This window comes from Manis pentadactyla, chromosome 3 (genome assembly GCF_030020395.1).
Source record: "Manis pentadactyla isolate mManPen7 chromosome 3, mManPen7.hap1, whole genome shotgun sequence".
In the NCBI taxonomy this organism is placed as follows: Eukaryota; Metazoa; Chordata; class Mammalia; order Pholidota; family Manidae; genus Manis; species Manis pentadactyla.
Genome location: NC_080021.1, coordinates 58,344,562 through 58,372,561, shown reverse-complemented (window position 1 = coordinate 58,372,561; position 28,000 = coordinate 58,344,562). Strand labels below are relative to the sequence as shown.

The window sequence follows — 28,000 nt, the reverse complement described above, 5'->3', positions numbered from 1 at the left end:
CAACGAACACCCTGGGCGCAGGAGCGGAGCTTTTTCCAGTCAACAAGGGAGGGCCGGGCTTCACAACATCGCCCAGATGTACAAACAGTTCAAGTGAACAGTAGACTCTGGCAGAATTACAAGGAACTGGAATTTACTTTTTTTTTAACTGGTCAGGTGACCACAACTACACAAGGGCAGACTTAATCTTCTAGGACAAGGAAGGATTACCAGTCAATAATCTCCCACAAATGCCATCTGGATGATACTCTTTCCACCCTGGATTACAGTAGAGTTCTGAAGGCCAAGCTTCCTGGTTTAACAATCAGCTTTCCATGTATAACTTGGTAGAGAAATAAAGCTGTATTTCCATTATCACTTTATCGCAAGTAATGTCTGGCCTAGTGCATTAAAAACTGCAATGTGACCTTTGTTCCTCTCTTCCTCTCCTGTCTCTTCTTTCCCTTTGTGCCTAAAATGAGAGTTCCTGTGGCCGGGATTCTCACCTGGCCCTGGTTGACTAGCTCACTGCACACCTGTGGACAATACATGGCTGTTGACTCTATATAAAGAGCTCCACCCAGTGCTCTGGGCACAACATGGTGGCAGGGCTGAAAGACAGCAGAAGAGCAGAGCAGAGGCTGGAGTGGTGGCAGCACTGAGGACAGAGACTGTGACGGTTCTAGGGGCAGAGAGGCCCAGAAGCAGACACTGGCTTACTGCATGCAGACTCACTCTGAGTGAATGGGATTCTAGTGATGGACCTGCCACCATGGAAATAAAGTTGGGTATAACCCTTTCACCCCAAGAACATTCTACTGTCATTTCTTCGGTCACACTGAATCCAGTGAACTTGCCTGGGGCTAAAACCCATTGGCAGGACACCCTTCCTTTCCCTCTACCTATCCCCTCACCCCCACATCTCTCTTTCTCTTGTCTCTCTCTCTCTTTCCTTTTCTGTAAAGATGGTGTTTTAGTTACATGATCTGCAAAGAGAAGACTCACCTGTAAAGGCAAAGCTCCCAGGTACTCCACCTTTATTTAACTAAGGCCGCACCTCTGCAGGTGCTGCAATAAATGTGTGTGCAAACACATAGGAAAAATGTATTTTCCTTTGTACAGCATGCCCTGCAGAGTGACTGGGCCCCAGTTAGCTTGTGGAACACAACTGCTAAGTCACCCAATTAATTTCCTTTGACACAAGTCTGTTAGCAGACCTTCCTATGTTAACCATTGCCTTTGCTCAAGGACTAGCACTTGAGTTTTTCCTGCCATTGTGCACATGGCTATCCACTGTTAAAGAGGCAAAATAAAGCTGACCCCTCCTTAGGTGGGCACTGGTCTGTCACTGCATAACAACAGAAAGGCAGCATTCTACCTCTTCAAATCTATCTGATAAAATGAAAACTCAAAATAGTCTCTCTGGATTGGAAGCAAGTATACAACCTAAAATATTTAAGGGAGTAAAAAAAAACATGTTTCCAGTGTATAAAACATACTTGCACCAAGATATTCAACTTAACAGTTTTCTATTTTTTTCTATTATCTCCATGTTTGTACTCTATTTCTGGCAAGTATTTCTCATAGTTTTTTTAAAGTTGAATTTTTAAACACACAAAAAAATCATTCTGCCCTTTTTCTAAGAGATACCAAAATTTGGGCAACAATAAATCCTGTTCATCCCTTAGTTAGGATAAAGGGCATCTTTATTAATATTCCTTAAAAGAATGAACTGTCTTATTTCTTGACATCCATGGTATCTCACACTTCAACAGGACAAGCACCACAGTTATATATGTCCCTGGACCAAAGTGTAGGTAATGGGGTCCCTGGTCCTCTCTATATTCTCTGTGTTTGGTCACTAAATAACTGGTAGAAAAAATATTTCCCATATTTGTTTCTTCCTCCTAAAGTCACAGTGATAGAAGGTATTATGGACAGAAAGTTTGTGTGTCCCCTCAAAATTCCTATGTGAATGAACCCCTCACCCTAATACGGTGGTATGAGGAGGTGGGGCCTTTGGGAGTAATCAGGGTCAAATGAGGCCATGAGGCTAGAGCCCTCATGATGGGATTAGTGTCCTCCTAAGAAGAGGAAGAGAGCTCTTTCTGGCTACATGTGAGGACACAGCAAGATGACAGTGTCTGGCAACCATGAAAAGGACTCTCACCTGGAATCCAATCAACCAGCATCTTGAACTTCCCTGCCTCCAGAACTGGGAAAATCAATGTCTGTTGTTATAACCACACAGTTTATGATAAGGTACTATAGTAGTGCAAACTGACAAGGACAGGATAATACTGATAATGCTGACAAAGACAAAAGATGGTACTGACCAACCACAAAAGACCCCAAATAGCCAAAGCAATCCGGAGAAGGAAGAATAAAGTAGGGGGCATCTCACTTCCCAACTTCAAGCTCTACTACAAAGCCACAGTAATCAAGACAATTTGGTACTGACACAAGAACAGAGCCACAGACCAGTGGAACAGAACAGAGAGTCCAGATATTAACCCAAACACATACGGTCAATTAATATATGATAAAGGAGCCATGGACATACAATGGGTAAATGACAGTCTCTACACAGTTGGTGTTGGCAAAACTGGACAGCTACATGTAAGAGAATGAAACTGGATCACTGTCCAACCCCATACACAAAAGTAAATTCGAAATGGATCAAAGACCTCAATGTAAGTCATGAAACCATAAAACTCTTAGAAAAAAACATAGGCAAAAATCTCTTGGACATAAACATGAGTGACTTCTTCATGAACATAACTCCCTGGGCAAGGGAAACAAAAGCAAAAATGAACAAGTGGGACTATATCAAGCTGAAAAGCTTCTGTACAGCAAAGGACACCACGAAGAGAACAAAAAGGCATCCTACAGTATGGGAGAATATATTCATAAATGACATATCTGATAAAGGATTGACATCCAAAATATATAAAAAGCTCACGCACTTCAACAAACAAAAAAAAACAAATAATCCAATTAAAAAATGGACAGAGGAGCTGGACAGACAGTTCTCCGAAGAAGAAATTCAGATGGCCAACAGGCACATGAAATGATGCTCCACATTGCTTGTCATCAGAGAAATGCAAATTAAAACCAAAATGAGATATCACCTCACACCAGTAAGGATTACCACCGTCCAAAAGACAAACAACAACAAATGTTGGGGAGGTTGTGGAGAAAGGGGAACCCTCCTACACTGCTGGTGGGAATGTAAATTAGTTCAACCATTGTGGAAAGCAGTATGGAGGTTCCTCAAAAAACTCAAAATAGAAATACCATTTGACCCGGGAATTCCACTCCTAGGAATTCATCTTAAGAATGCAGCAGCCCAGTTTGAAAAAGATATATGCACTCTTACGTTTATTGCAGCACTATTTACAATAGCCAAGAAATGGAAGCAACCTAAGTGTCCATCATAGATGAATGGATAAAGAAGATGTGGTACATATACACAATGGAATATTATTCAGCCATAAGAAGAAAACAGATTCTACCATTCGCAACAACATGGATGGAGCTAGAGGGTATTACGCTCAGTGAAATAAGTCAGGCAGAGAAAGAAAAGTAGCAAATGATTTCACTCATATGTGGAGTATAAGAACAAAGAAAAAACTGAAGGAACAAAACAGCAACAGAATCACAGAACCCAAGAATGGACTAACAGTTACCAAAGGAAAAGGGACTGGGGAGGATGGGTGGGAAGGGAGGGATAAGGGGGGGCGGGAAAATGGGGCATTACAATTAGCATGTATAATGTAGGGGGGGGCACAGGGAGGGCTGTGCAACACAGAGAAGACAAGTAGTGACTCTACAGTATCCTACTACGCTGATGGACAGTGACTGTAATGGGGTTTGTGGGGGGTACTTGGCAAGGGGGGGAGCCTAGTAAACATAATGTTCCTCATGTAATTGTAGATTAATGGTACCAAAAAAAAAATTCCTTAAAATTAAAAAAAAAAAAAAAAAGCTAATGCAGTCATTACTTGCCTTACTTATAAATATGAGAATTTACAATTTAACTGATAACTGAAATTTTTACTCTGCTTGCTCAGGTACAATCTTAGGACTGTTACTTAATGTCCTGTCTCTTTGAACCAACTATACTTTGCTAGTCAATTCTTTGTCAAAACATTCTAGCACATAAGAGAAGGCTGGCCTCCTGTGTACTCCTGGAGTAATGGCAGAGTGGCTCCCATGGATCATGTTAGTGTACCCTAAGCAGCCAAAGGTAGGAGCATCTTACCAAGAAGTTTTGTTTTATCTTTATGGCCAGTGCATGCACCTCCAGTAGCACTATACATAGAACCCTCAGTAAAACCCATGGGGAGAGAGGTAAAGGTATGGTAGACTAGACCTGGACAGGACCCCCTTTCTGACACAGTCCTATCACAGGACCACTCTCTTGCATGCATCCTACCTGATGGACAAGATTTGCCTGTGTTGGTGTCATTAAAACACATGTCTTATCACCCTTAAGGTTAATCTTCCCTAATGTCTTCATGGATTGGGCACACACCCAGTGCCAAGACTGGGAAGGGAGGGAAGGAGAGAGACAGGTAAAGAATGAAGCAGAAGCATGTGAGTCCTTCCATTCAGCTACCCAAGGCCTCCAGTTATTAAATATACAAATTCTTACTCTGTTTCACTTACAATTAAAAGTTGGATTCTATCATTTCATTAGAAAAAGTCCTACAGTACTTACTTTAAAACCACTTCCCACTATTATCCCACCATGTTTCAGTCAAACTTAATTTTCCTGTTTGTTGAAAACATCCTGGCTTAACCTTGGACAATTTTCTCAAACTAGAGTCTCCTTTTCCTATATTGTTACCTGTCACACTCCTATCCACTTATCAAGCTCAACTTTATAAGTCACATGAGTGGCATACACACAAGGGATGTTCATTTTAGTGCCATCTAAAATTAGAAAAGTAATACAAATGCATACTAGAAGTGGATCATTTACATGCCAAACAACATTCATATGCAAACATTAACGTGATGACGTATATATGTATATGTTTTACAGGGAAACATACACTTGATACATCTAGTAAACAAAGAAGGTTCAAATTGTTTGCATTGAATGAACCACAACTTTAGAGAGAGAGACCAACCAACCAAAAGAAAGAAAATAGGAGAAATCCATGCCACACAATCCCAGAAATAGTACGTAAGCACTGTAATGCCAGCAGAGGGAGCCCAGGGGCAGCTCAGAAGTCTACTTGAGACAAGCCAGTAAAGTTCATACTGCAGAGCAATAATCCACTAGATGACTCATGTTATTTCAAATGGAAATGAAGTAAAAATGCCTGTAAATAATATTTTCTACCTGCCTATTAACACATCAAATATGTCTGGGTAGGTTCTCCCTAATTTTGGAAGATATTTAAGGGACAGTCTGATGTAAATGCTACAAATACACATAACAAAAATCTACTTGGAAGAGCCTTGAAGGGCACAGACAAGGTGATTACCCACTAGAAGACACAGGCCACTGACAGCAGACACTGTGGACGTGTAACAATAACACAGCAGACAGCTGGAAGGGCTCCAGCTGGCCAAAAATAGGACAACTTGACCATCAACATAATTGGATTATAAATTAGCCATAGATTATCAATCACTAAAGGAACCCACAAATTCATATGTGATGGTTGATTCTATGTGTCAATTTGACTAGGCCATGATACACCCAGATATTTGGTTAAACATTATCGTAGTTATGTCTCCTTTGCAGACGAGATTAACATTTGAATTAGCAGACTGAGTAAAGTAGACTGACCTCCCCAACACGGGTATGCCTCAATTAATCTGCAGAAGGCATGAACAGAACAAGAAGGCTAGATGGGAGAATTCACTCTCTCCACCTGCCCGTCTCTGAGTTGGAATACCGGCCTTCTGCCTTTGGACCTAGACTTGGACTAGAACCACACCATCACCTCTCCTGAGTCTCCAGCTTGCTGACTGCAGATCTTGGGACTGCTCAGCCTCTGTAACACACAAGCTAGTTCCTTATAATAATCTATTTATGTATAATATACACACATATCTATAGAACTATATTTTATATCTATATACTTTATAATTACATAATTATAATATATTAATAGACAGATGAATAATCAAGAAAATGGAAGACTTACAGAAAAATGCCATGTCAAGTATCACCATAAAGATTTAGGCAAGAATCATCATCAATGGATGATAAATCTAGGGAGAAAATCTTGTAAGTGGGATATTTACATGCCTACTACTCCAAGATTAGTTAGGGGCTAGAAGGGAAGCAACAACACAGTGCAGAAACTGACCACCTTTAGTGGATGATCAAAATTGTCATCAGCCAATGAGAGGTACATGGACATGTGTCTTCAAAGGTGACACCCTGAATACCTATGTAGTATTCAGGCTAAGAAAGCAGAACCTGAATCTTATCATGAGGGAACATCAGACAAATCCAAAATGCAAAAGGTTCTATTTTTCTTAAAAGAGGGGAGAGGGCTGCATTCCTCAAAAATGCCAATGTCACGGAAGGCTGTGAAAATAACCCATACTAAAGGAGACTAAAAGATCATACCTGATCCTAGACTGGATCATGAACCACAGGGGGAAAAAATTTTATAAAGGACATTACTGCATCAGTTTAAAAAATTGGAATACAATAGCAGATGAGATAAAAGCATTAAATCAGTATCAAATTCACTGAAGTTGAAAATTGTACTGCGGTTATTTAAGAAAATGTCCCTCTTCTAAGGAAATACCAACTAAAGGACTTAGGAACAAAGGACCATGATGTATGCAACTTCCTCTCAAATGGTCAGATAATAAAATACTATGCATGTGTGTAAGTGCACGCGTACACACACAGAGCGATACAGCAGATGGGGTAAAATGTTAATAGTGAGTGAATAATCAAGGTAGAATGTGCAGGTGGTATCTGTACTATTCTTATTCTTGTAACCTTTCTGTAGATTGAAAAAGGTTTTATAAAAATGGCTGAGTAGAACTCCTTCACATCAGATTAAGCAGCCTTGAGAAGCTGGAGCACAAAGGAGCACACCCCTCTCACAGCAGCAGCATAAGGGAAGTGGCGTAATGGGACTGAGTTAGTCACAGGTTAGATCTACAGGCCCAGCCTGGGTTTGGGCCACTTCTGAAACTGAAACACTCCACCTTCCACTGAAGTAGCGGCTGACAGACCTCCCCAGCAAAAGGAGTCACACCATGGCATCCTTTGGTGGTCCCATCTTCCCTGAGGAAGGCCAGGAGGACCATGTTCCGCAGTCAGGATGAGAGAGCAGGGAGGCTGGGGGTTAATGAACACTGCCTTCATTCCCACCTGCTGCTACATAAGCAACCTTGACTGAAACATACAAAAAAGAGTACCATGAACCAAACACAAATAAAACTTACTTTCAAATATGAAATTCAATTTAAAATCACAAGGGTAGTGTGGATAAAGTGAAGGTTCCTGTGGCCAGGATTTTCACCTGGCCCTGGTTGGCTAGCTCACTACACACGTGTGGGCAATATGTTGTTATAGACTCTGTATGAAGAGCTCCGCCCAGTGCTCTGGGTGACACGGTGGCTACACAGCTGCAGGAGAGCAGAGCAGAGGCTGGAGTGGTGGCAGCCCCAAGGATAGAGACTGAGACAGCCACAGGGGCAGAAAGGCTCAGAGGCAGAGATTGACTTGCTGCATGCAGACTCGCTCTGAGTGGATGGGATTCTAGTGATTAACCTGCCACAGTGGGAATAAAGTTGGGTATAAATCTTTCCACCCCAAGAACGTTCCACTGTCATTTCTTTGGTCTTTTTGAACCCATAAGTGAACTTGTCCGGGGCTGAAACCCATTGGCAAGACAGGCAGATGCTCTATTATGCATATACTTTCCCAATTAAGCTTCAAAACCTCTGAGAGGTAAGTGGTGTGACTGTCTGTACAGAAGCCCCCCTGCCCCACCCCACTTTCCCTACTGTTCTATGAGAACAGCTGTCCACTGCTTCACTCCAAATATGTCTGGCCTTGAGAAACCCGAAAACACAGAGTGTTGTACCCATGAGAAAAGAGCTAGATAAGGGCCCTGAAGGCCAGGTACCTGGCCATGAAGGCCACACACATGCACATCTTCAATATTTATGCAACCATGAATTAGCACTGTAGCAGTTTAAGAAGTATAGCTTTATGCAGAATAAAGTGGTCTCTCTGAGCACCATCCATGCCGACTCCCGCTGCCTTCTTTGCTCTTCGCATTGCCCCAAAACCTCTCAAAGGCAACCCCAGACCCCTACACTGTCCCCCCATTTTTCAGATGGGAAACAAAGCAAAGGCAGTTTCTGTAAACTGCCAGACCCACAGAAAGCTTAGTAGGAGAAAACAGGTGGACTGCCTCCAAGACCTGTGTCCTTTCTGTAGCAGGAGGAAGCTGGACTGTTGATAAGAACCAGGTGATGAGCCTGCCATCACAAAATCCCTGAGGATCTAATTACAACTCAGAGGCTCCATCACTAAACAAGCTCCAGGTGGGGGAGGTTGGTGGCAGGGCTCACACAGTGTAACAAAGTGATGGAGGACCTTGTATGGAAGGCTGAGATTTGTGAACAGTGATTTTTGTAACAAAAAAACAACAATTATTCGCTAGCATTTATTTCATCCTTATAGCAACACGAGGTTAGTAATGTTACTTCCAATTTCCTGATGCGTAAATATAAGTAACTAACAAATGAAGGGTGGTGCACACTTGGGAGCCCTCTCCAGAAAACAGTCAGAGCTGCACTTTAGAGAGATACTCCCTGCCTCCATACAGCAAGAAAGCAGTCCCTGCAAGCCCAGGAGAGAGGCCTCACCAGAGGGCAGCTCTGCCAGCAACCTATCTTGGACTTTGAGCCTCTAGAGCTGTGAGAAAATATACTTCTGTTGTTTTAAGGCACCCATCTACGGTGTTCTGCCACTAGAGCCCAAGCTGACTAATATAAAGAGTGTGTTCTAGGAAACAGGAACAGAAAAGCACAAACATACTGCAAGACACCACGATCCTGGAGCCCAACTGGATGGCTAGGGTGTGGGAGGAAAAGACCCAACTCTAACTGTGCCTCCCCAGAAGGAGCTGTGAAAGTCAGGGACAGCATTAGTTAAGCTGGCTACAAAAGAGGAGCAATGGAAGGAAAGAGAGGGGATGTCCAATGCCCAGAGACTGGATTCCAGGTTGGCAGATTTGATTTATAATGCCCCAATTTCTGCATGTAAATGGTCAGCCACAAGTTAGAAATTAAACTATGAGGCCCAGAAAAAGGTTAGGGCCAAAGATATCAATGTGGGAAACCCCAAGACTGTCAAGGAAAAACCCAAAGAGGAGAGGTCCTATGAAAGAAAGAAAGAAATAAGGTAGTGAGCACCCGCAGGGAGGAAGCAAGCCAAAGAGCATGCAAAGGGCAGGAAATGATGGTTTCTGATGATGACAAGTTACGAGTCATCCCCAAGGAACCGTACTGTGTGCCAGGCATTCTTCTAGGCAACCCATTTTTCACATCAACCCTATGCGGTAGGTTCTTCCTATACTATTTTACAGAGGAGAAAATTGAGCACGTGGAAGTTAAATAAACTGCCACAGGCACATAGTAAGTGTGAAGCTAGGTTTTAAACTTGGGCAGTCTGGCTCAAACGCTCTGAAGAAGCAAAAAGCACAGGAGAGAAGAGGGCTAATAGGAGAAAAAGTGGACACAACCAAGTGCTACAAGACTTCAAAAGAAGCTACTGGACTGGTGTCCCAGTGATCTTGCAAAGAAGTTTTAGAGCAATGCAAGAGAAGATAGGTAAGGGAAGTAGAGGCCAGTGGCAGGAAAGGGTTACAAGTGAGTCAAAATAAGGTGGGATTTATTTGTCTGTTTGTAGTGTAATGGATGAGACAAAAGAGGCAGTACAGGGGTTGTGTCCTGAGCTCAGGAGCAGGCTTCAGTGCCTAGACTGAATCGTTTTGGCTTTCTTTCAAAAATATGTCGATTAGAAACTTCAGATTAGAATTATAGGGAATACTCTCTATGGGAATGCCGTTGCTTTAATCCTTTATTTCCTACCCTAAGGGAAAAACTGTCTACTGTAGTTTGCTATAATCAGAAAAGACCGAAAAGACCTCCCTTGTCCAGAATAAAAATGCAAAAACGAGCAAACATATTCACATTGTTTAGACCTAAATACAAATACTCTTAAAGTGATATATGATAAAGGTCCTACAAAGTACAAAATCCATTTACTTGACCACTGATTTGCAAAGAAAGTCACACTTGGCAGGAGCTCCTACTTTGTAGGTGAATGTTTTTCTGCCCTCTCAAAACAACTACAATTGAGTTCATGTTCAATAGAAAGCCAGGGACTTTTTTGAAGAAATGTTTTTTTGAAATATTTAAGAGCAAGACTTGTATTTATGAGACTTTATTCCCTCTTTTAACCTATCTCCAAACATAATTTCTGGTTGAGCCTTTAACTGGGAAAGCCAAACCTGTTTAGAAATTGCAAGAATGCCTGAATTCTCTATCACAAAGGAGTCAGAAACTGGATTCCAAAATGTACAGAAGGGTCTCACTATGCCAGTAAGGTCATTCCTTATCCATTAGGGATGTGTTCTTGCCATTCCTATTCTCAGACTGAAGAGGTTTCATTAGCATACCAGAAAATAATAGAAAGGTAACTGAATATTCATCATGTACCCAGATAATTTAACTATAATGTACAGATTTTTCACTTTATTATTAAGAGTTTGAGTTAAAATTTTATGGTCCCTCCTCACACCAATTAGTGCTGTCCATGATTACAGGCTCAGGAACCAGTGCTTCCAAAACTTAATATTGTTTACAAACCACCTGGGAACCATATTAAACTAGATTCCGACTTAACAGATCTAGGTGGGGCCTGAGATTCTACCTTCTGGATAAGCTCCAGGTAATTACTGATGTTTGCTTTAGATAGCAGCTGCTAAATTTGATTTAGGATAAAAGATTGAGCAAACTCCAAATATGTGTCATTCTACATGGCCGTAGCACTTTCTAAATATATATATTTTTAAATAATGGACAGATTTTGTAGCCAACGGGGTTTTGCTTTTTTAGTGTTGGTTTCTGTTTTCCTGCTATCCGAACAGTTCACAAAGGAAACAAATACAGCCAGAAGACAAACTGGCTTATGTCACAACAGGGCATACACCTGGCTGGCCTTTCCAATAGGATAATTACTTCAAGTCTGGGAATTACAATAATATAAAGGCTGGAACAATGGCTCAGTAATAAGAGGATGAAAGCAGGCCATTCCTTCCTAGAGTACTAACCATGTATTTAAGAGCACTGTGGTCTCTATAGTGAGATTATTGAAAGATAAAGAAATTTCACCCAAGCTAAATGTTTTACCAATTTGCTGACTGTGTTTCAAGAGAGCTCTATAGGGGTACATAAACACAACAGACTATCAGAACCCTACAATGAGTAAGTGAACTGGTGGGCCAAATTTTAATATGTTAGAACTTCCACAATGTTTACACAGCTATTCTCAGCAAGTAGAGGTTCATATGAAACACTTTTCCTTAAGGGAATGATGAGAATTGCTTGGGAACAGTAGGTATTTATTTAAAATTAGAATTTGACCACCAACTTCAATCATCAGCAAGCTGAGGCATATCAAACATGCCTCTACCATCAAAATACTCCACTACCATGTCAGATTTAGGCAACTGAGCTTGCTTTATAACTCACAATAAGTTAATTAGATATATCCTGTGGATCAACCATTAAAAAAGATACACAGCAAAAATACCGCCCATTATTTCCTAAATTTCATTAAGAAATAGGGTCTCATGCCAAAACGGGTAACATTTCTGTATGAACCTGCTACTCCAGTTAAGAAAAACCATTTCCAATCACCAATTTCAAATATTTTCCTTTTAAAAGATAATGGAATACCAATGCTATAAGTAAACTCAAGAGGAACCCATCACCTTAAATCAAACTAACAGTTGGAAGGCATCAAAACAGTCTGTCTTCTGGCAGCCTGATGGCCTGACATTTTTTAAAAACCTGACTTAAAAATGACAAAGTTTATTATTGTTAAGACTTCTTACTGATTTTTCTCATTTTAGAAAATATCGTTACTGAACTGGTACTTATCAAAACAGCACACATATTCCAATAAGCTTTCTCAGTGGTAAGAGGAAAAGAATATTCAAGATATAATGAGAACAGAGCATGGAATACAAAAACATGGTCCTGAAAAGTATCCACAACTATGAAATCATGCAATTACTGTCATGTCATCTCTGTAAGATCAAAATAAAGAATTATGTGAATGATTCAATAATTTTACTTAACATGGCTAAAACTACTAACTAATCACCCATTATTTCCTTTTACTCCTCTGCACTCACCTAGACTGCATTTCCCAGGCTGACTATCAGATGTGGCCATGTGACTAAGCTCTGGCCAAATGAAAATATGTAACATGAGGGAGATATAGGCTGTTGATAGCCACCAAGATTTTGAGGTCTTTAACGCAGCAAAAAAGGAAGCTGACTGACAGAAATATTCTGCCAAATAGAGATTCAGATGGATTTTGTAAAATTCCTCTTTTAAAATGAACATATCTCAGAAGCTAACCTTGGACCTTTGGTAACCACGAATCTAAAGCCTGCAATGACAATAGGTACATATCTTTCAATAGTCACCCTAAATGTAAATGAACAAAATGCACCAATCAAAAGACACAGAGTAACAGAATGGATAAAAAAGCAAGGCCCATCTATATGCTGCTTACAAAAGACTCACCTCAAACCCAAAGACATGCACAGACTAAAAGTCAAGGGATGGAAAAAGATATTTCATGCAAACAACAGGGAGAAAAAAGCAGGTGTTGCAATACTAGTATCAGACAAAATAAACTTCAAAACAAAGAAAGTAACAAGAGATAAAGAAGGACATTACATAATGATAAAGGGCTCAGTCCAAAAAGAGGATATAACCATTATAAATATATATGCACCCAACATAGGAGCACCAGCATATGTGAAACAAATACTAACAGAACTAAAGGAGGAAACAAAATGCAATGCATTCATTTTAGGAGACTTCAACATGTCACTCACTCCAAAGGATAGATCCACCGGACAGAAAATAAGTAAGGACACAGAGGCACTGAACAACACACTAGAACAGATGGACCTAATAGACATCTATAGAACTCTACATCCAAAAGCAACAGGATACACATTCTTCTCAAGTGCACATGGAACATTCTCCAGAATAGACCACATACTAGGCCACAAAAAGAGCCTCAGCAAATTCAAAAAGATTGAAATCCTACCAACCAACTTTTCAGACCACAACTAGAAATAAATTGTACAAAGAAAACAAAAAGCCTCATAAACATATGGAGGCTTAACAACATGCTCTTAAATAATCAATGGATCAAAGAACAAATTAAAATAGAGATCAAGGAATATATGGAAACAAATGAAAACAACAATACAAAGCCCCAACTTCTGTGGGACGCAGCAAAACCAGTCTTCAGAGGAAAGTATATAGCAATCCAGGCATACTTAAAGAAGGAAGAACAATCCCAAATGAATAGTCTAACGTCACAATTATCAAAACTGGAAAAAGAAGAACAAATGAGGCCTAAAGTCAGCAGGAGGGACATAATAAAGATCAGAGAAGAAATAAACAAAATTGAGAAGAATAAAACAATAGAAAAAAATCAATGAAACCAAGAGCTGGTTCTTTGAGAAAATAAACAAAATAGATAAGCCTCTAGCCAGACTTATTAAGAGAAAAAGAGAATCCACACACATCAACAGAATCAGAAACGAGAAAGGAAAAATCATGACAGACTCCACAGAAATACAAAGAATTATTAGAGACTACTATGAAAACCTATATGCTAAGAAGCTGGAAAACCTAGAAGAAATGGACAACTTCCTAGAAAAACACAACCTTCCAAGACTGACCAAGGAAGAAACACAAAATCTAAACAAACCAATTACCAGCAAAGAAATGGAAGCGGTAATCAAAAACTACCCAAGAAAAAAAAACCCGGACCAGATGGATTTACCTCAGAATTTTATCAGACATACAGAGAAGACATAATACCCATTCTCCTTAAAGTTTTCCAAAAATAGAAGAGGAGGGAATACTCCCAAACTCATTCTATGAAGCCAACATCACCCTAATACCAAAACCAGGAAAAGACCCCACCAAAAAAGGAAATTACAGACCAATATCCCTGATGAACGTAGATGCAAAAATACTCAACAAAATATTAGCAAACTGAATTAAAAAATACATCAAAAGGATAATACACCACGACCAAGTGGGATTCATCCCAGGGAAGCAAGGGTGGTACAACATTCGAAAATCCATCAACATCATCCACCACATAAACATAAAGAAGGACAAAAACCACATGATCATCTCCATAAATGCTGAAAAAGCATTCAACAAAATTCAACATCCATTCATGATAAAAACTCTCAGTTAAATGGGTATAGAGGGCAAGTACCTCAACATAATAAAGGCCATATATGATAAACCCACAGCTAACATCATACTGAACAGCAAGAAGCTGAAAGCTTTTCCTCTGAAATGGGGAACAAGACAGGGATGCCCACTCTCCCCACTGTTATTTAAAATCGTACTGGAGGTCCTAGCCACGGCAATTAGACAAAACAAAGAAATACAAGGAATCCAGATTGTTAAAGAAGAAGGTAAACTGTCACTATTTGCAGATGACATGATATTGTACATAAAAAACCCTAAAGACTCCACTCCAAAACTACTAGAACTGATATCGGAATACAGCAAAGTTGCAGGATACAAAATTAACACACAGAAATCTGTGACTTTCCTATACACTAACAATGAACCAATAGAAAGAGAAATCAGGAAAACAATTCCATTCACAATTGCATCAAAAAGAATAAAATGCCTAGGAATAAACCTAACCAAAGAAGTGAAAGACCTATACCCTGAAAACAATAAGACACTCTTAAGAGAAATTAAAGAGGACACTAACAAATGGAAACTCATCCCATGCTCTTGGCTAGGAAGAATTAATATAGTCAAAATGGCCACCCTGCCCAAAGCAATATACAGAGTTGATGCAATCCCTATCAAATTACCAACAGCATTCTTCAACAAACTGGAACAAATAGTTCAAAAATTCTTATGGAAACACCAAAGACCCCGAATAGCCAAAGCAATCCTGAGAAGGAAGAATAAAGTGGGGGGGATCTCACTCCCCAACTTCAAGCTCTACTACAAAGCCATAGTAACCAAGACAATTTGTTACTGGCACAAGAACAGAGCCACAGACCAGTGGAACAGAATAGAGACTCCAGACATTAACCCAAACATATATGGTCAATTAATATACGATAAAGGAGCCATGGACATACAATGGGGAAATGAGAGTCTCTTCAACAGATGGTGCTGGCAAAACTGGACAGCTACATGTAAGAGAATGAAACTGGATCACTGTCCAACCCCATACACAAAAGTAAATTCAAAATGGATCAAAGACCTCAATGTAAGTCATGAAACCATAAAACTCTTAGAAAAAAACATAGGCAAAAATCTCTTGGACATAAACATGAGCGACTTCTTCATGAACATATCTCCCTGGGCAAGGAAAACAAAAGCAAAAATGAACAAGTGGTACTACATCAATCTGAAACAGTTCTGTACAGCAAAGGACACCATCAATAGAACAAAAAGGTACCCTACAGTATGGGAGAATATATTCGTAAATGACAGATACGATAAAGGCTTGACATCCAAAACATATAAAGAGCTCATGCACCTCAACAAACAAAAACAAATAATCCAATTAAAACATGGGCAGAGGAGCTGAACAGACAGTTCTCCAAAGAAGAAATTCAGATGGCCAACAGGCACATGAAAAGATGCTCCACATCGCTAGTTATCAGAGAAATGCAAATTAAAACCACAATGAGATATCACCTCACACCAGTAAGGATGGCTACCATCCAAAAGACAAACAACAACAAATGTTGGCGAGGTTGTGGAGAAAGGGGAACCCTCCTACACTGCTGGTGGGAATGTAAATTAGTTCAACCACTGTGGAAAGCAGTATGGAGGTTCCTCAAAATGCTCAAAATAGACATACCATTTGACCCAGGAATTCCACTTCTAGGAATTTACCCTAAGAATGCAGCAGCCCAGTTTGAAAAAGACAGATGCACCCCTATGTTTATCACAGCACTATTTACAATAGCCAAGAAATGGAAGCAACCTAAGTGTTCATCAGTAGATGAATGGATAAAGAAGATGTGGGACATATACACAATGGAATATTACTCAGCCATAAAAAGATAACAAATCCTACCATTTGCAACAACATGGATGGAGCTGGAGGGTATTATGCTCAGTGAAATAAGCCAGGTGGAGAAAGACAAATACCAAATGATTTCACTTGTATGTGGAGTATAAGAACAAAGAAAAACTGAAGGAACAAAACAGCAGCAGAATCACAGAACCCAAGAATGGACTAACAGTTCCCAAAGGGAAAGGGACTGGGGAGAATGGGACTGAAGGGAGGCATAAGGGCCGGGAAGAAGAAAAGGGGTATTACGATTAGCATGCATAATGTGGGGGGGGAATGGGAAGAGCTGTGCAACACAGAGAAGACAAGTAGTGATTCTACAACATCTTACTACACTGATGGACAGTGACTGTAATGGGGTTTGTGGGGGTGACTTGGTGAAGGGGGGACCCTTGTAAACATAATGTTCTTCATGTAATTGTAGATTAATGATAACAATAAAAAAATTAAAAAATTAAAAATTAAAAATAATACATCCATTCCTCTGCAAAAAAAAAAATGAACGTCTCTCTAAATGAAAACGTTTTGGACACAGTGGTGATGGTGGCACAGTGATATGAATGTAATTAGTGCTGCTGAATCATGCTTAAATAATGGCTAAAATCACAAATGTTCTGTTACATATAGATGATCATATAATTGTAAGAGTTGAGATAGTCCATTCACAAGAATCTCAAAATGGAGCAAGTAGGAGAGGAATGGGAGCCAGTAATCACAATAAAGGAGTATTTGTTCTTAAACATTTTAAATACTTTTTCCTGAGGACACAGTCACAACCTGTGTGTCCAGATTTGTACAGAAGATGCTTCCAGGGAAGAAGAGGAAACTCCCATCAGAGGCACGGTGGTTAGGTTGTCACAGCAGGGAGTTTGTTGTCAGGAGGAGGGCAGTCACTGGGGAGCAGGAGTATTAACACCAGGCCAATAACCGACTGCAGATCCTCACTCATGCTCCTAGTGTTTACTCAAATGAGTTGAAAACTTATGTCCACACAAAAACCTGCACACAGATGTTTGTAGAAACTTAATTCATAAACACCAAAACTTGGAAGCAACCGAGATGTCCATCAATAGGTGAGTACATAAACTGTAGTACATCCAGACAATGGGATATTATTCAGCACAAAAAGCAAGGAGCTAGTAAGCCATGAAAAGACATGGAGGAACCTTAAATGCCTATTGCTCAGCGAAAGAATCCAGACTGAAAAGACTACATACTGTATGGTTCTAACTGTACCACGTCTGGGAAAGCCAAAACAAGAGAATAAAAAGATTAGTGGTTGCCAGCAGCTCAGAGAGAGGGAGGGATAATTAGGCAGAGCACAGAGGAAATTTAGGGCCATGAAACTATTCTGTGTGATACTGTACTAGTGGTACAACAGTAAACATGTCAAAACCCACTGACATAGACAACAAAGAGTGAACTGTAATGTAAACTACAGACCTCAGTTAAAAATAACATCAATATTGGTTAATCAATCAAAACATGTACAACACAAAGGCAAGCGGCTAATGGGGGAAAGGGGGTGGGGGATATGGGAACTCTCTGTACTACCTGATGAATTTCTGTAAACTTACAACTGCCCTAAAATACAATTCACGAATTAAAAAGCACACAGTTTTCACCTACTCCGCCACTCTGCCTTGGCGAAAACACCCAGGGGTCTGAAACTCATATCCTTGGGCTATTACCAAAGCTTCATGAGTATCTGAAGGACCACCACAGAAAGCACATTTATGTGTAGATTCCAGGGCAGGTCTGATTTCATGATAAAACAAATGATGACTTAATTATCAAGGCCCATTAATAATGCAAAGTTAAGAATAATCACCCCAGCAACTCAAATTAAATTCTTCCCACATTAAAAAAAAAAAAATCTGCTGGTGTGAATATCCGCTTCCTAAAGATGTTGAAAATTTATGGAAAGTATTATCACCCTCAAAGAATCTTCTACCTCAGTTAAGGGTGGCTCACAAAACTGGCCAGTCGTCTAACATCTTTCTAAAACTAAACAGAAATAGGTATCTATTCAATATAGAAGTAGGACACAGAGTTCAAGGCCTACATTTGATCCTTAAAGTCTTTTCTTATTGACAAAATTCAGTGAAACAGCCAAGCAAGATGGCAAACCCATCATAGCCAAATGACACACTTCCTATTGGCAGCCCTCGTTCCTTTCTATGGATTTCTAAGGGGGCAGGAGAGGCCCCAGCATCTCTAAGTAGTATTCTAAACATTTAACTAGCTTGTTGATCAAAACAGCAATTCCAAATTTAGATTCTCCATAAAAGGATTAGATTTGGATAATCTCTAGAAAAATCTGGCCTCCAAATTTTGAGAGCTGGAAATCAAAGGGCAGTAACTGCAGAAGGGCAAAATGACATAGAAACAGGCTCAGTGAGACAAAAACCATGGTGATACTTGTCTTAACAGGAACACTACTGCTTTAAGTAAGTTGACCCAAGCCCTAAAAATTTTTCTCTGCCAAATGCTCTTATTTTTAAACAAAATCAGAAATATGATTCCGACCGACTTCCCTATATAAAATTTACAAGAACAAACAGAAGGAAAGAACCAGGGAGACAACGGAATACCTTCAGCACTTCCACCTAAAAATCAACAGAATTTTTACAACAGAAAACTAGAATCTGCTTCACTGAGAAACTGCCTGAATCAAGGCTCATTCTGGCTGCCAAGTAAAGGATGGCTCATCATGTGGGATCTCAGAAAGGGATCAGAGCCAGCTCCTTTCAGTCACCTAGCCTGCTGTTTACTGAGTCCTACATTGAGAATTAATATACTTATTATTAAATAAATTATTATTAAATAACACCAGGACCCAGTCAACAACATACTAAGGGAGAAAGAGATGAAGCAAATATAATCTAGATAAGAAATAAGCATAAGAAATGAATAAATGAAGCAATAAGTGAAATATATGCCTGTTAATGTCTGCATGACAGCAGAGGGGCTCCAAAATGTTGGAATGTAGGGGTACAACCCAATAAAAAGAGTAAAGGATATAGAGTTAGTCCTAGATAAATAAATGTAAATAGTCAATATGAGAAAAAAAATCTTTATCTCATTAATGTGTAAATCAAAGTAAGATAAAAATGTTCACAAATCATGGGTCAAATATGAAAAGGTTATCATTCTCAGTGCTGGCAAGACTAAAAAGAAACTCTCAAACATACTGGTACAAACTCTAGGAAGGGCAATTTGTTAATATTTACCAATACTGAACATGACATCCCTTTGACCAAGCAAATCAACTGAGAAGTATTTACCCTCAGACATACGGTGTCACCAAAAATACACCAAAATACATAAAAGGATGCTAATTGAGGCATTATTTATAAATTTTCATAGCCATAATAAGGTTAATTATGGAATATTATGTGGTTATTAAAAATTAGATCTCTATGGAAAAATGTGTGAAATATAAAGCTTTAAAAAGCTTGGCAGAACTCAGTGAGGAATAAAAGAAGGTCATTATTGCCCAAACACACATAATAAAAAAAGATTAAAAACCCATAGCTAGCACCATACTCAATGGTGAAAAGCTGTCATTTTTTTCTCCAAGATGAAGAACAAGACAAGATGTCCACTCTTCCCACTTTTACTCAACATTTTATTCAACATAGTACTGGAAGTCTTAGCCATTGAAGTCAGACAAGAAAAAGAAAATAAAAGGCATCCAAAGTGGTTAAGGAGGAAATAAAACTGTCACTACTTGCAGATGATACTATATATAGAAGACCCTAACTAAAGACTACCAAGAAACTTTAGAACCAATAAATCAATTCAGTAATGCTGCATGATACAAACAAAAAGTACAGAAATCTATGGTATTTCTATATACCAACAAGCTAACAGAACACGAAATTAAGAATCCCATTTACAATTACATCAAACAGAATAAAATGTCTATGAATAAATCTAACCAAGGAGGTGAAAGAGCTGCATTGGAAATTTATAAGACACTAATGAAAGAAATTAAAGATGACACAAATAAATTGAAAAAATACTATGTTCATGAATTGGAAGAAATAACATTGTTAAAATGTCTGTACTACCCAAAGCAATGTACAGATTCAATACAACCACTATCAAAATATCAATGGCATTTTTTACAGAAGTAGAATAAATAATCCTAAAATCTATATGGAATGCCAAATAGCCAAAGCAATCTTGAGAAGGGAGAACAAAGCTGGAGGTATCACACTCCCTGGTTTCAAACTATATACTTCAAAGCCATAATATTCAAAACAGTATGGTACTGGCACAAAATATAGTGCACCCAGAAATAAACCAATGCTTATATGGTCAATTAATCTATGACAAAGAAGGCAAGACTATACAATAGAAAAAATAGTATTTTCAGAATAAAAAGGATTATAAAAGGAATACTATGAACTGTATAACAATAAATTAATAATTCAGATGAAATGGACAAATACTAAAGGTCATAAAGTCCTGAAACTGTCTCAAGAATAAATAGAAAATGAGAAAGGAACTCTACAAATAAAGAAAATGAGTTAGTATTCACAATACTACCCATAGGGAAAATCCCAGGCCCAGATATTTTCACTAATTAATTCTACCAAATACTTAAATATCAATACCATTAATTCTTCACAAATTCTCCTAAATAAATATAATAGGGAACACTACCCAACTCATCCTGTAGGCCAGTATTACTTGGAAACCAAAATAAAACAGATATAAAAAATTTACAACCCCGAATAGCCAAAGCAATCCTGAGAAAGAAGAATAAAGTAGGGGGGATCTCACTCCCCAACTTCAAGCTCTACTATAAAGCCATAGTAACCAAGACAATTTGGTACTGGCACAAGAGCAGAGCCACAGACCAATGGAACAGACTAGAGAATCCAGACATTAACCCAGACATATATGGTCAATTAATATTTGATAAAGGAGCCATGGACATACAATGGCGAAATGACAGTCTCTTCAACAGATGGTGCTGGCAAAACTGGACAGCTACATGTAGGAGAATGAAACTGGACCATTGTCTAACCCCATATACAAAAGTAAACTCAAAATGGATCAAAGACCTGAATGTAAGTCATGAAACCATTAAACTCTTGGAAGAAAACATAGGCAAAAACCTCTTAGACATAAACATGAGTGACCTCTTCTTGAACATATCTCCCCGGGCAAGGAAAACAACAGCAAAAATGAACAAGTGGGACTATATTAAGCTGAAAAGCTTCTGTACAGCAAAAGACACCATCAACAGAACAAAAAGGAACCCTACAGTATGGGAGAATATATTTGAAAATGACAGATCCGATAAAGCTTGACGTCCAAAATATATAAAGAGCTCACATGCCTCAACAAACAAAAAACAAATAACCCAATTAAAAAATGGGCAGAGGAACTGAACAGTTCTCCAAAAAAGAAATACAGATGGCCAACAGACACATGAAAAGATGCTCCACATCGCTAGTTATCAGAGAAATGCAAATTAAAACTACAATGAGGTATCACCTCACACCAGTAAGGATGGCTGCCATCCAAAAGACAGAGAACAACAAATGTTGGCGAGGCTGTGGAGAAAGGGGAACCCTCCTACACTGCTGGTGGGAATGTAAGTTAGTTCAACCATTGTGGAAAGCAGTATGGAGGTACATCAAAATGCTCAAAACAGACCTACCATTTGACCCAGGAATTGCACTCCTAGGAATTTACCCTAAGAATGCAGCAATCAAGTATGAGAAAGATCAGTGCACCCCTATGTTTATCGCAGCACTATTTACAATAGCCAAGAATTGGAAGCAACCTAAATGTCCATCGATAGATGAATGGATAAAGAAGATGTGGTACATATACACAATGGAATACTACTCAGCCATAAGAAAAGGGAAAATCCAACCATTTGCAGCAACATGGATGGAGCTGGAGGGTATTATGCTCAGTGAAACAAGCCAAGTGGAGAAAGAGAAATACCAAATTATTTCACTTATCTGTGGAATATAAGAACAAAGGAAAAACTGAAGGAACAAAACAGCAGCAGAATCACAGAACTCAAGAATGGACTAACAGGTACCAAAGGGAAAGGGACTGGGGAGGATGGGTGGGTAGGGAGGGATAAGGGGGGGGGAGAAGTAGGGGGGTACTAAGATTAGCATGCATGGGGGGGTAGGAGAAAAGGGAGGGCTGTACAACACAGAGAAGGCAAGTAGGGATTCTACAACATTTTGCTATGCTGATGGACAGTGACTGTAAAGGGGTTTATAGGGGGGACCTGGTATAGGGGAGAGCCTAGTAAACATAATATTCGTCATGTAAGTGTAGATTAGTGATACCAAAAAAAAAAAAAAAGGGCAGTTTCTGTGTGGTAACCTCCAATGAGTTCTACACAAGAGTATAAAGGGCATAAAAAAGTGTAGGCAAAGGGTCTGTTTCTGTTTATACAGAGGATCAAAGCCTAATCGGGCTATCCCGAAAATGAACTAAGATACGACATGAAAAAGACCTTCCAACATCAGCACTCTCTGGAAGACTCATGCCAGAAGATGATCATCAAAAAACCCCAACAAAGATCCACGCACTGCTACAGCTGTAGATGCACCCATCCCACCAGTTCCTGGACTTGCCATGGGAATGAGGAAGGAGATATCTAAGCTGGCCTGTGCATACAGTAAAACAACAAATTTGACTGGATCTATACTGTTGGAACTCAACCAAGAATTAGGAGAAGTGCAAATTGTAGCGCTCCAAAATCTTACAACTACAGACTATTTACTGTTAAAAGAACATATGGCATGTGAACAGTCCCCAGGAATGGGTTGTTTTAATTTGTCTGATTTCTCTCAGACTGTTCAAGTTCAGTTGGACAATATCCACCATATCATAGATAAGTTTTCACAAATGCCTAAGGTGCCTAACTGGTTTTCTTGGTTTCACTGGAGATGGCTGGTAATTACAGATATGCTTTGGTTATGTAACTATATTCCTATTATGTTAATGTGTGTGCACAATTTAAGTAGTAGCTTAAAACCTATACATGCTGAAGTTACTCTACAAGAAGATATGTCAAAGAAATAATCAAATCTTCCCATGTTTTCTTCCGCCTGCTTCTTCTATAGCTTTTCTTCTTCCTTCCTAATTACAACCCTTAAATAGAATTCGTGCCTCATATCAAATTTACCAAGTATCATAATCCTTCCAAGTGGTAAAGATACCTCAAGACAAATGCTGGGCATAGAAGCTACAGGGCATAAATATGCAAAGAAATAAAAAGCTAACCATTTCAAACAATAAGGCTTCTCTCTCACTTACCAACTTTACATTTCCCTGTATGGCCCCAGAAGATGACTGGTTAGCCAGAGACGGGTAAGATTCCTCAAGGGAGGAACAACCTAAGACAGGCACAGTCGCAGGGGGGTCATCAGGTGAGAAATTGGGGATCAACAGAGGTGAGGCTTAGAACTTCACCCCCCCGTTCTGAGAGAAATCTTCTGCATACGTGGATGTTTTATTGCCCTTGTCCAGCTTGGATTAACACATAGTCTACAGGCACACACCTGATCATCTACATGTGCTCTCTTACAACACTAAACTATGTTTTCTACCTTTATCTTGTATCTACCTACCACTTCAGCATTTTATTAAAAATAATAATAATAAAGAGAGAAATGTGGTATCCACATATAAATCAAGTATAAAAATCAAATGAGTATTCATATTTGAACTGATTGTTTATAGTTCATAATGCATGAGCAAAACCGAAGGTTTCTGTGATGGCTGCCCTTGCACTGTTCACCATGTAAGAACTTATTCACTATGTAAGAATTTGTTCTCCATGTAAGAACTTGTTTGTTATGCCTCAGAAGATTGGAGACTGACGAAAATTAGGCTTGGGGTGGATTAATGATTGTGCATTGAGCATTGACTCCCCTATTCAGAATTTTATTGTTGTTAACAACCATTTGATCAATAAATATGAGAGATGCCCTCACAAAAAAAAAAAAAAAAAAAAAGGTACACACTTCCAATGGTAAAATAATAAGTAACCGGGATGTAATGAATATAGTCAAGATATTGTAACAGCTTGGTATGGTGATAGCTGGTACGTAGAATTGTCATGTATATAAATGTTGAATCACTATGTTGTACACCTGAAACTAATGTAATGTAATACTGTGTGTCAACTACCCTTCAATAAAAAAATAATTATCTACAAAAAAAAAAAAAAAATTTACAGGTTAGTATGTCTAATTAATATAGGCACAAAAATCCTCAATAAATACTAGCAGGCAAGACATATCTAGCAACAAACAAAGGAATTATGTAACATAAACAAGTAGGATTTATCCCAAGAATGTAAGATTGGTTTAACATTCAAAAATCAATCAATGTAATACATCATACCAACAGTATAAAGGCCTAAAAATATAATCAGCACAATATACACAAGAGATGCAGAAAAGGCATTTGAGAAGATTCATCACCCCTTCATGATGAAAATAACACACCAGGAATACAAGGGAACTTTTTCAACCTGATGAAGGGAATCTATGAAAAACCACAGCTAACGTCTTTTTTTAATTTCTAAAGACTAATAGTTCCCCCTAAGAAAAGTAACCAGACAAGATGTTCACTCTCACCACTTCTATTCAACACTGTGCTGGAAGTTCGGGCCAGGACACTTAGGCAAGAATATAAAAGGCATCCATTTTGGAAATGAAGTGAAACAATCTCTATTCAAAGATGCCATGATCTCATAGAAAGAACTAAGGAATAATAGCCTCTGAAACTATTATAACTTATAAATGAGTTCAGGAAGTTTGCAGGTCACAAGATATGACAATTATCACATATCTATACAAATGCAAAAACTAACCTGAAAATCAAATTTTTAGAAAGTTTAAAAAAGTTCCATTTACAATAGCATCAGAAAGAATAAACTTAACAAATGAAGTACCAAACTTACACTTTGAAAACTACAAAATATTGTTGAAAGAATTAAACACAGTCCAAACAAAGGGAAGACATTCCACATTCATGGATCAAAAGATGTAAATTAATATTAAGATGACAATATTCCCAAATCAATCTATGCATTCAATGCAATCCCTACCAAAATTTCAACTCACTTCTTTGCAGAAATTGACAAGCTAATCCTAAAATTCATATGGAAATTCAAAAAATAGCTAAAACGGTCTTGAAAAAGAAGAATAAGTTGGAGAACTCACCTTTCCAATTTCAAAACTTACTGTAAAATTACAGTCACCAAGACAGTGTGGTATGGATATAAAGATAGTGTATCAGTCCACTAGGGCTGTGTGACACAATGAGGAATATGTTAGTCTCTACCTTCAGTTCTTGACAGAGCTCCTAAAACGCTTGTAATTTCATGAGTGTTGGGGGTAATAGCTCCTAAATCTCTTGGAATTTCCTAGGTGATAGGAATGTCTTTTGTTCTAACAAGGCAACTATTAGTGGGCCCCTGGATAGCTGGTCACCAGAAAGACCAAGCCATGATTAAAAGCTTGGAACTTCCAGTCCCACATGATACCCCAAGTAGGGGAGAGGGACTGATGATTGAGTTAATCATCAATCATGCCCACACCATGAAGCCTCCATTAAAATCCACAAACTATGGGCTCTGAGAACCTTCCAGGTCAATGAACACATGGAGGTGCTGGGAGGGTGGGATGCCCCAAGAGAGCAGAGAAACTGCACTCCTACCCCATACCTTGTCCTATGTATCTGTTCATCTGGCTGTTCACCTGTATCCTTTATTATAACCTTATAATAAACCGGTACATGTGTGTTTCCCTGAGTTCCGTGAGCCACTCTAGAAAACTATGGGACTTGAGTAGGGGGTCCTGGGAATTCCTGATTTATAGCCAATTGGTCAGAAGTACAGGAGGACTGAACTTACAACTGGCATCTGTGTGTGTGCTGGTTGGCGGGGGTGTGAGCAGATGGAGCCTTGTAAATTGAGCCTCTAACCTGTGGCGTCTATGCTAACTCCACGTAGTAGATGTCATTAATTGAATTGTAGGACAACATAGTTAGTGTCTGGAGTAGAGAATTGGTTGTAAAGTACCCTTACATTTGGTGTCAAAATTTTTATAAGTAGAAAAAAACTGTTTTTTTTTTCCTTTTAGCCTGCCCTACCAAAACACCACAGACTAGGTGGCTTAAACAACAGAAATTTATTTTCGCAGAGTTCTAGAGAATAGAAGTCCAAAATCAAGGTGCTCTTAGGGTGGGTTTCTGATGTAGCCTCTCTTCCTGGCTTATAGATGGCTATCCTCTTGCTATCCTCACATTGCCTATCCTCTGTTCATATACAGAGGGAGAGATCTGCTTATAAGAACACCAGTACAATTGGATTAGAATCCCACCCTTACGACCTCATTTAGCCTTAAGTTTATCTCCTTCAAGGTTCTATCTCTATGTATTACAGTCACAATGGAGGTTAGGACTTTAGGATATGAATATCAAGAGGATACAAATTTGTCCACAACAACTAGACATATAAAGCAATGAAACGGAATGAATAATTCAAAAATAAAAAGCTGAGTTCTGGCAAAATGCCAAGACAATTGTGGGAGAAAAATCGTCTTTTTGTTAAATGGTACTGGGACAATGGGATATCCACATGAAGATGGACCCTTACCTCAAATGACACACTTAGAATAAAAACTTACATGAAAGATCTTAAACTATAAAATTCATAGAAGAAATAGAGGCACAAATCTATAGTGCCTTGGATTAGGCAATAGCTTTTTAGATATGACACCAGAAGCAACAAAAGAAAAGAGATAAATCAGACATCATCAAAATTAAAAAGTTTTATGCTTCAAGGACACTATCAAGAAAGTGAAAAGATAATCTACAAAATGGGAAGAAATATTTGAAAATCATGTTATCTGAAAAAGGATCTGTATCAAGAAGATATAGAAATCTCTTACAACTCAATAAAGACAACCCAACTAAAAACTGGACAAAGGATCTAAATAAACATTTCTCCAAAGAAGATATACAAATGCCAGTATACATAAAAACGTGGACAACATCATTAATCATCAACGAAATGGAAATCAAAATGACAATGACATACCACTTCACACCTATAAGGACAGCTATAATAAAAAAGTATAGTAATAACAAGTATTAGTGAAGCTCTAGAGAAACCAGAATCTTACACTGCTGGTAGGAATGTAAAATAGTGCAGTCACTTTAGAAGACAGTCTAACAGTTCCTCAAAAGGTAAAACACAGAATTACAAGATGAATCCAGAACTGCACTCCTAGATATATACCTAAAAGAAATGAATAAACACAAATATTCAAAAAAGCCAAAAAGTGAAAATAGCCCAAATGCTCATTAGCTGATGAACAGATAACATGTGGTTCATCCCTACAATGGAATATTTTAACAATAAATAAATTAAGTACTGATACATGCTATACCACAAATGAGTCTTGAGAACATCTGCTAAGTGAAAGAAGTCAGTCACAAAAGACCACATATGTATGAATCCATTTATATGAAATGTCCAGAATAGACAAATCTACATAGACAGAAAGTACATTAGTGTTTGCCTAGGGCTGGGGAGGAGTAAACGGTAACTGCCAATGG

The 28,000-nt window shown here is 38.7% G+C and overlaps 1 protein-coding gene across 2 annotated transcripts in view; it reads right to left on the bottom strand.

Annotated features, from left to right (window-relative positions):
- The window catches only part of LOC118929399 (tumor protein D52), a 288,249-nt gene that overhangs the window by 209,242 nt on the left and 51,007 nt on the right, over positions 1-28,000 (bottom strand). Inside the window, exon 1 of one of the 2 annotated variants that reach the window (XM_036919451.2) lies at positions 6,147-6,174. The exons of the other annotated variant lie outside the window; for it this stretch is intronic. Within the exon in view, the coding sequence (XP_036775346.1) occupies positions 6,147-6,174 (28 nt within the window). Of the gene's footprint in view, positions 1-6,146; positions 6,175-28,000 lie in introns of those variants that run through there. 2 annotated transcript variants of the gene reach the window in all.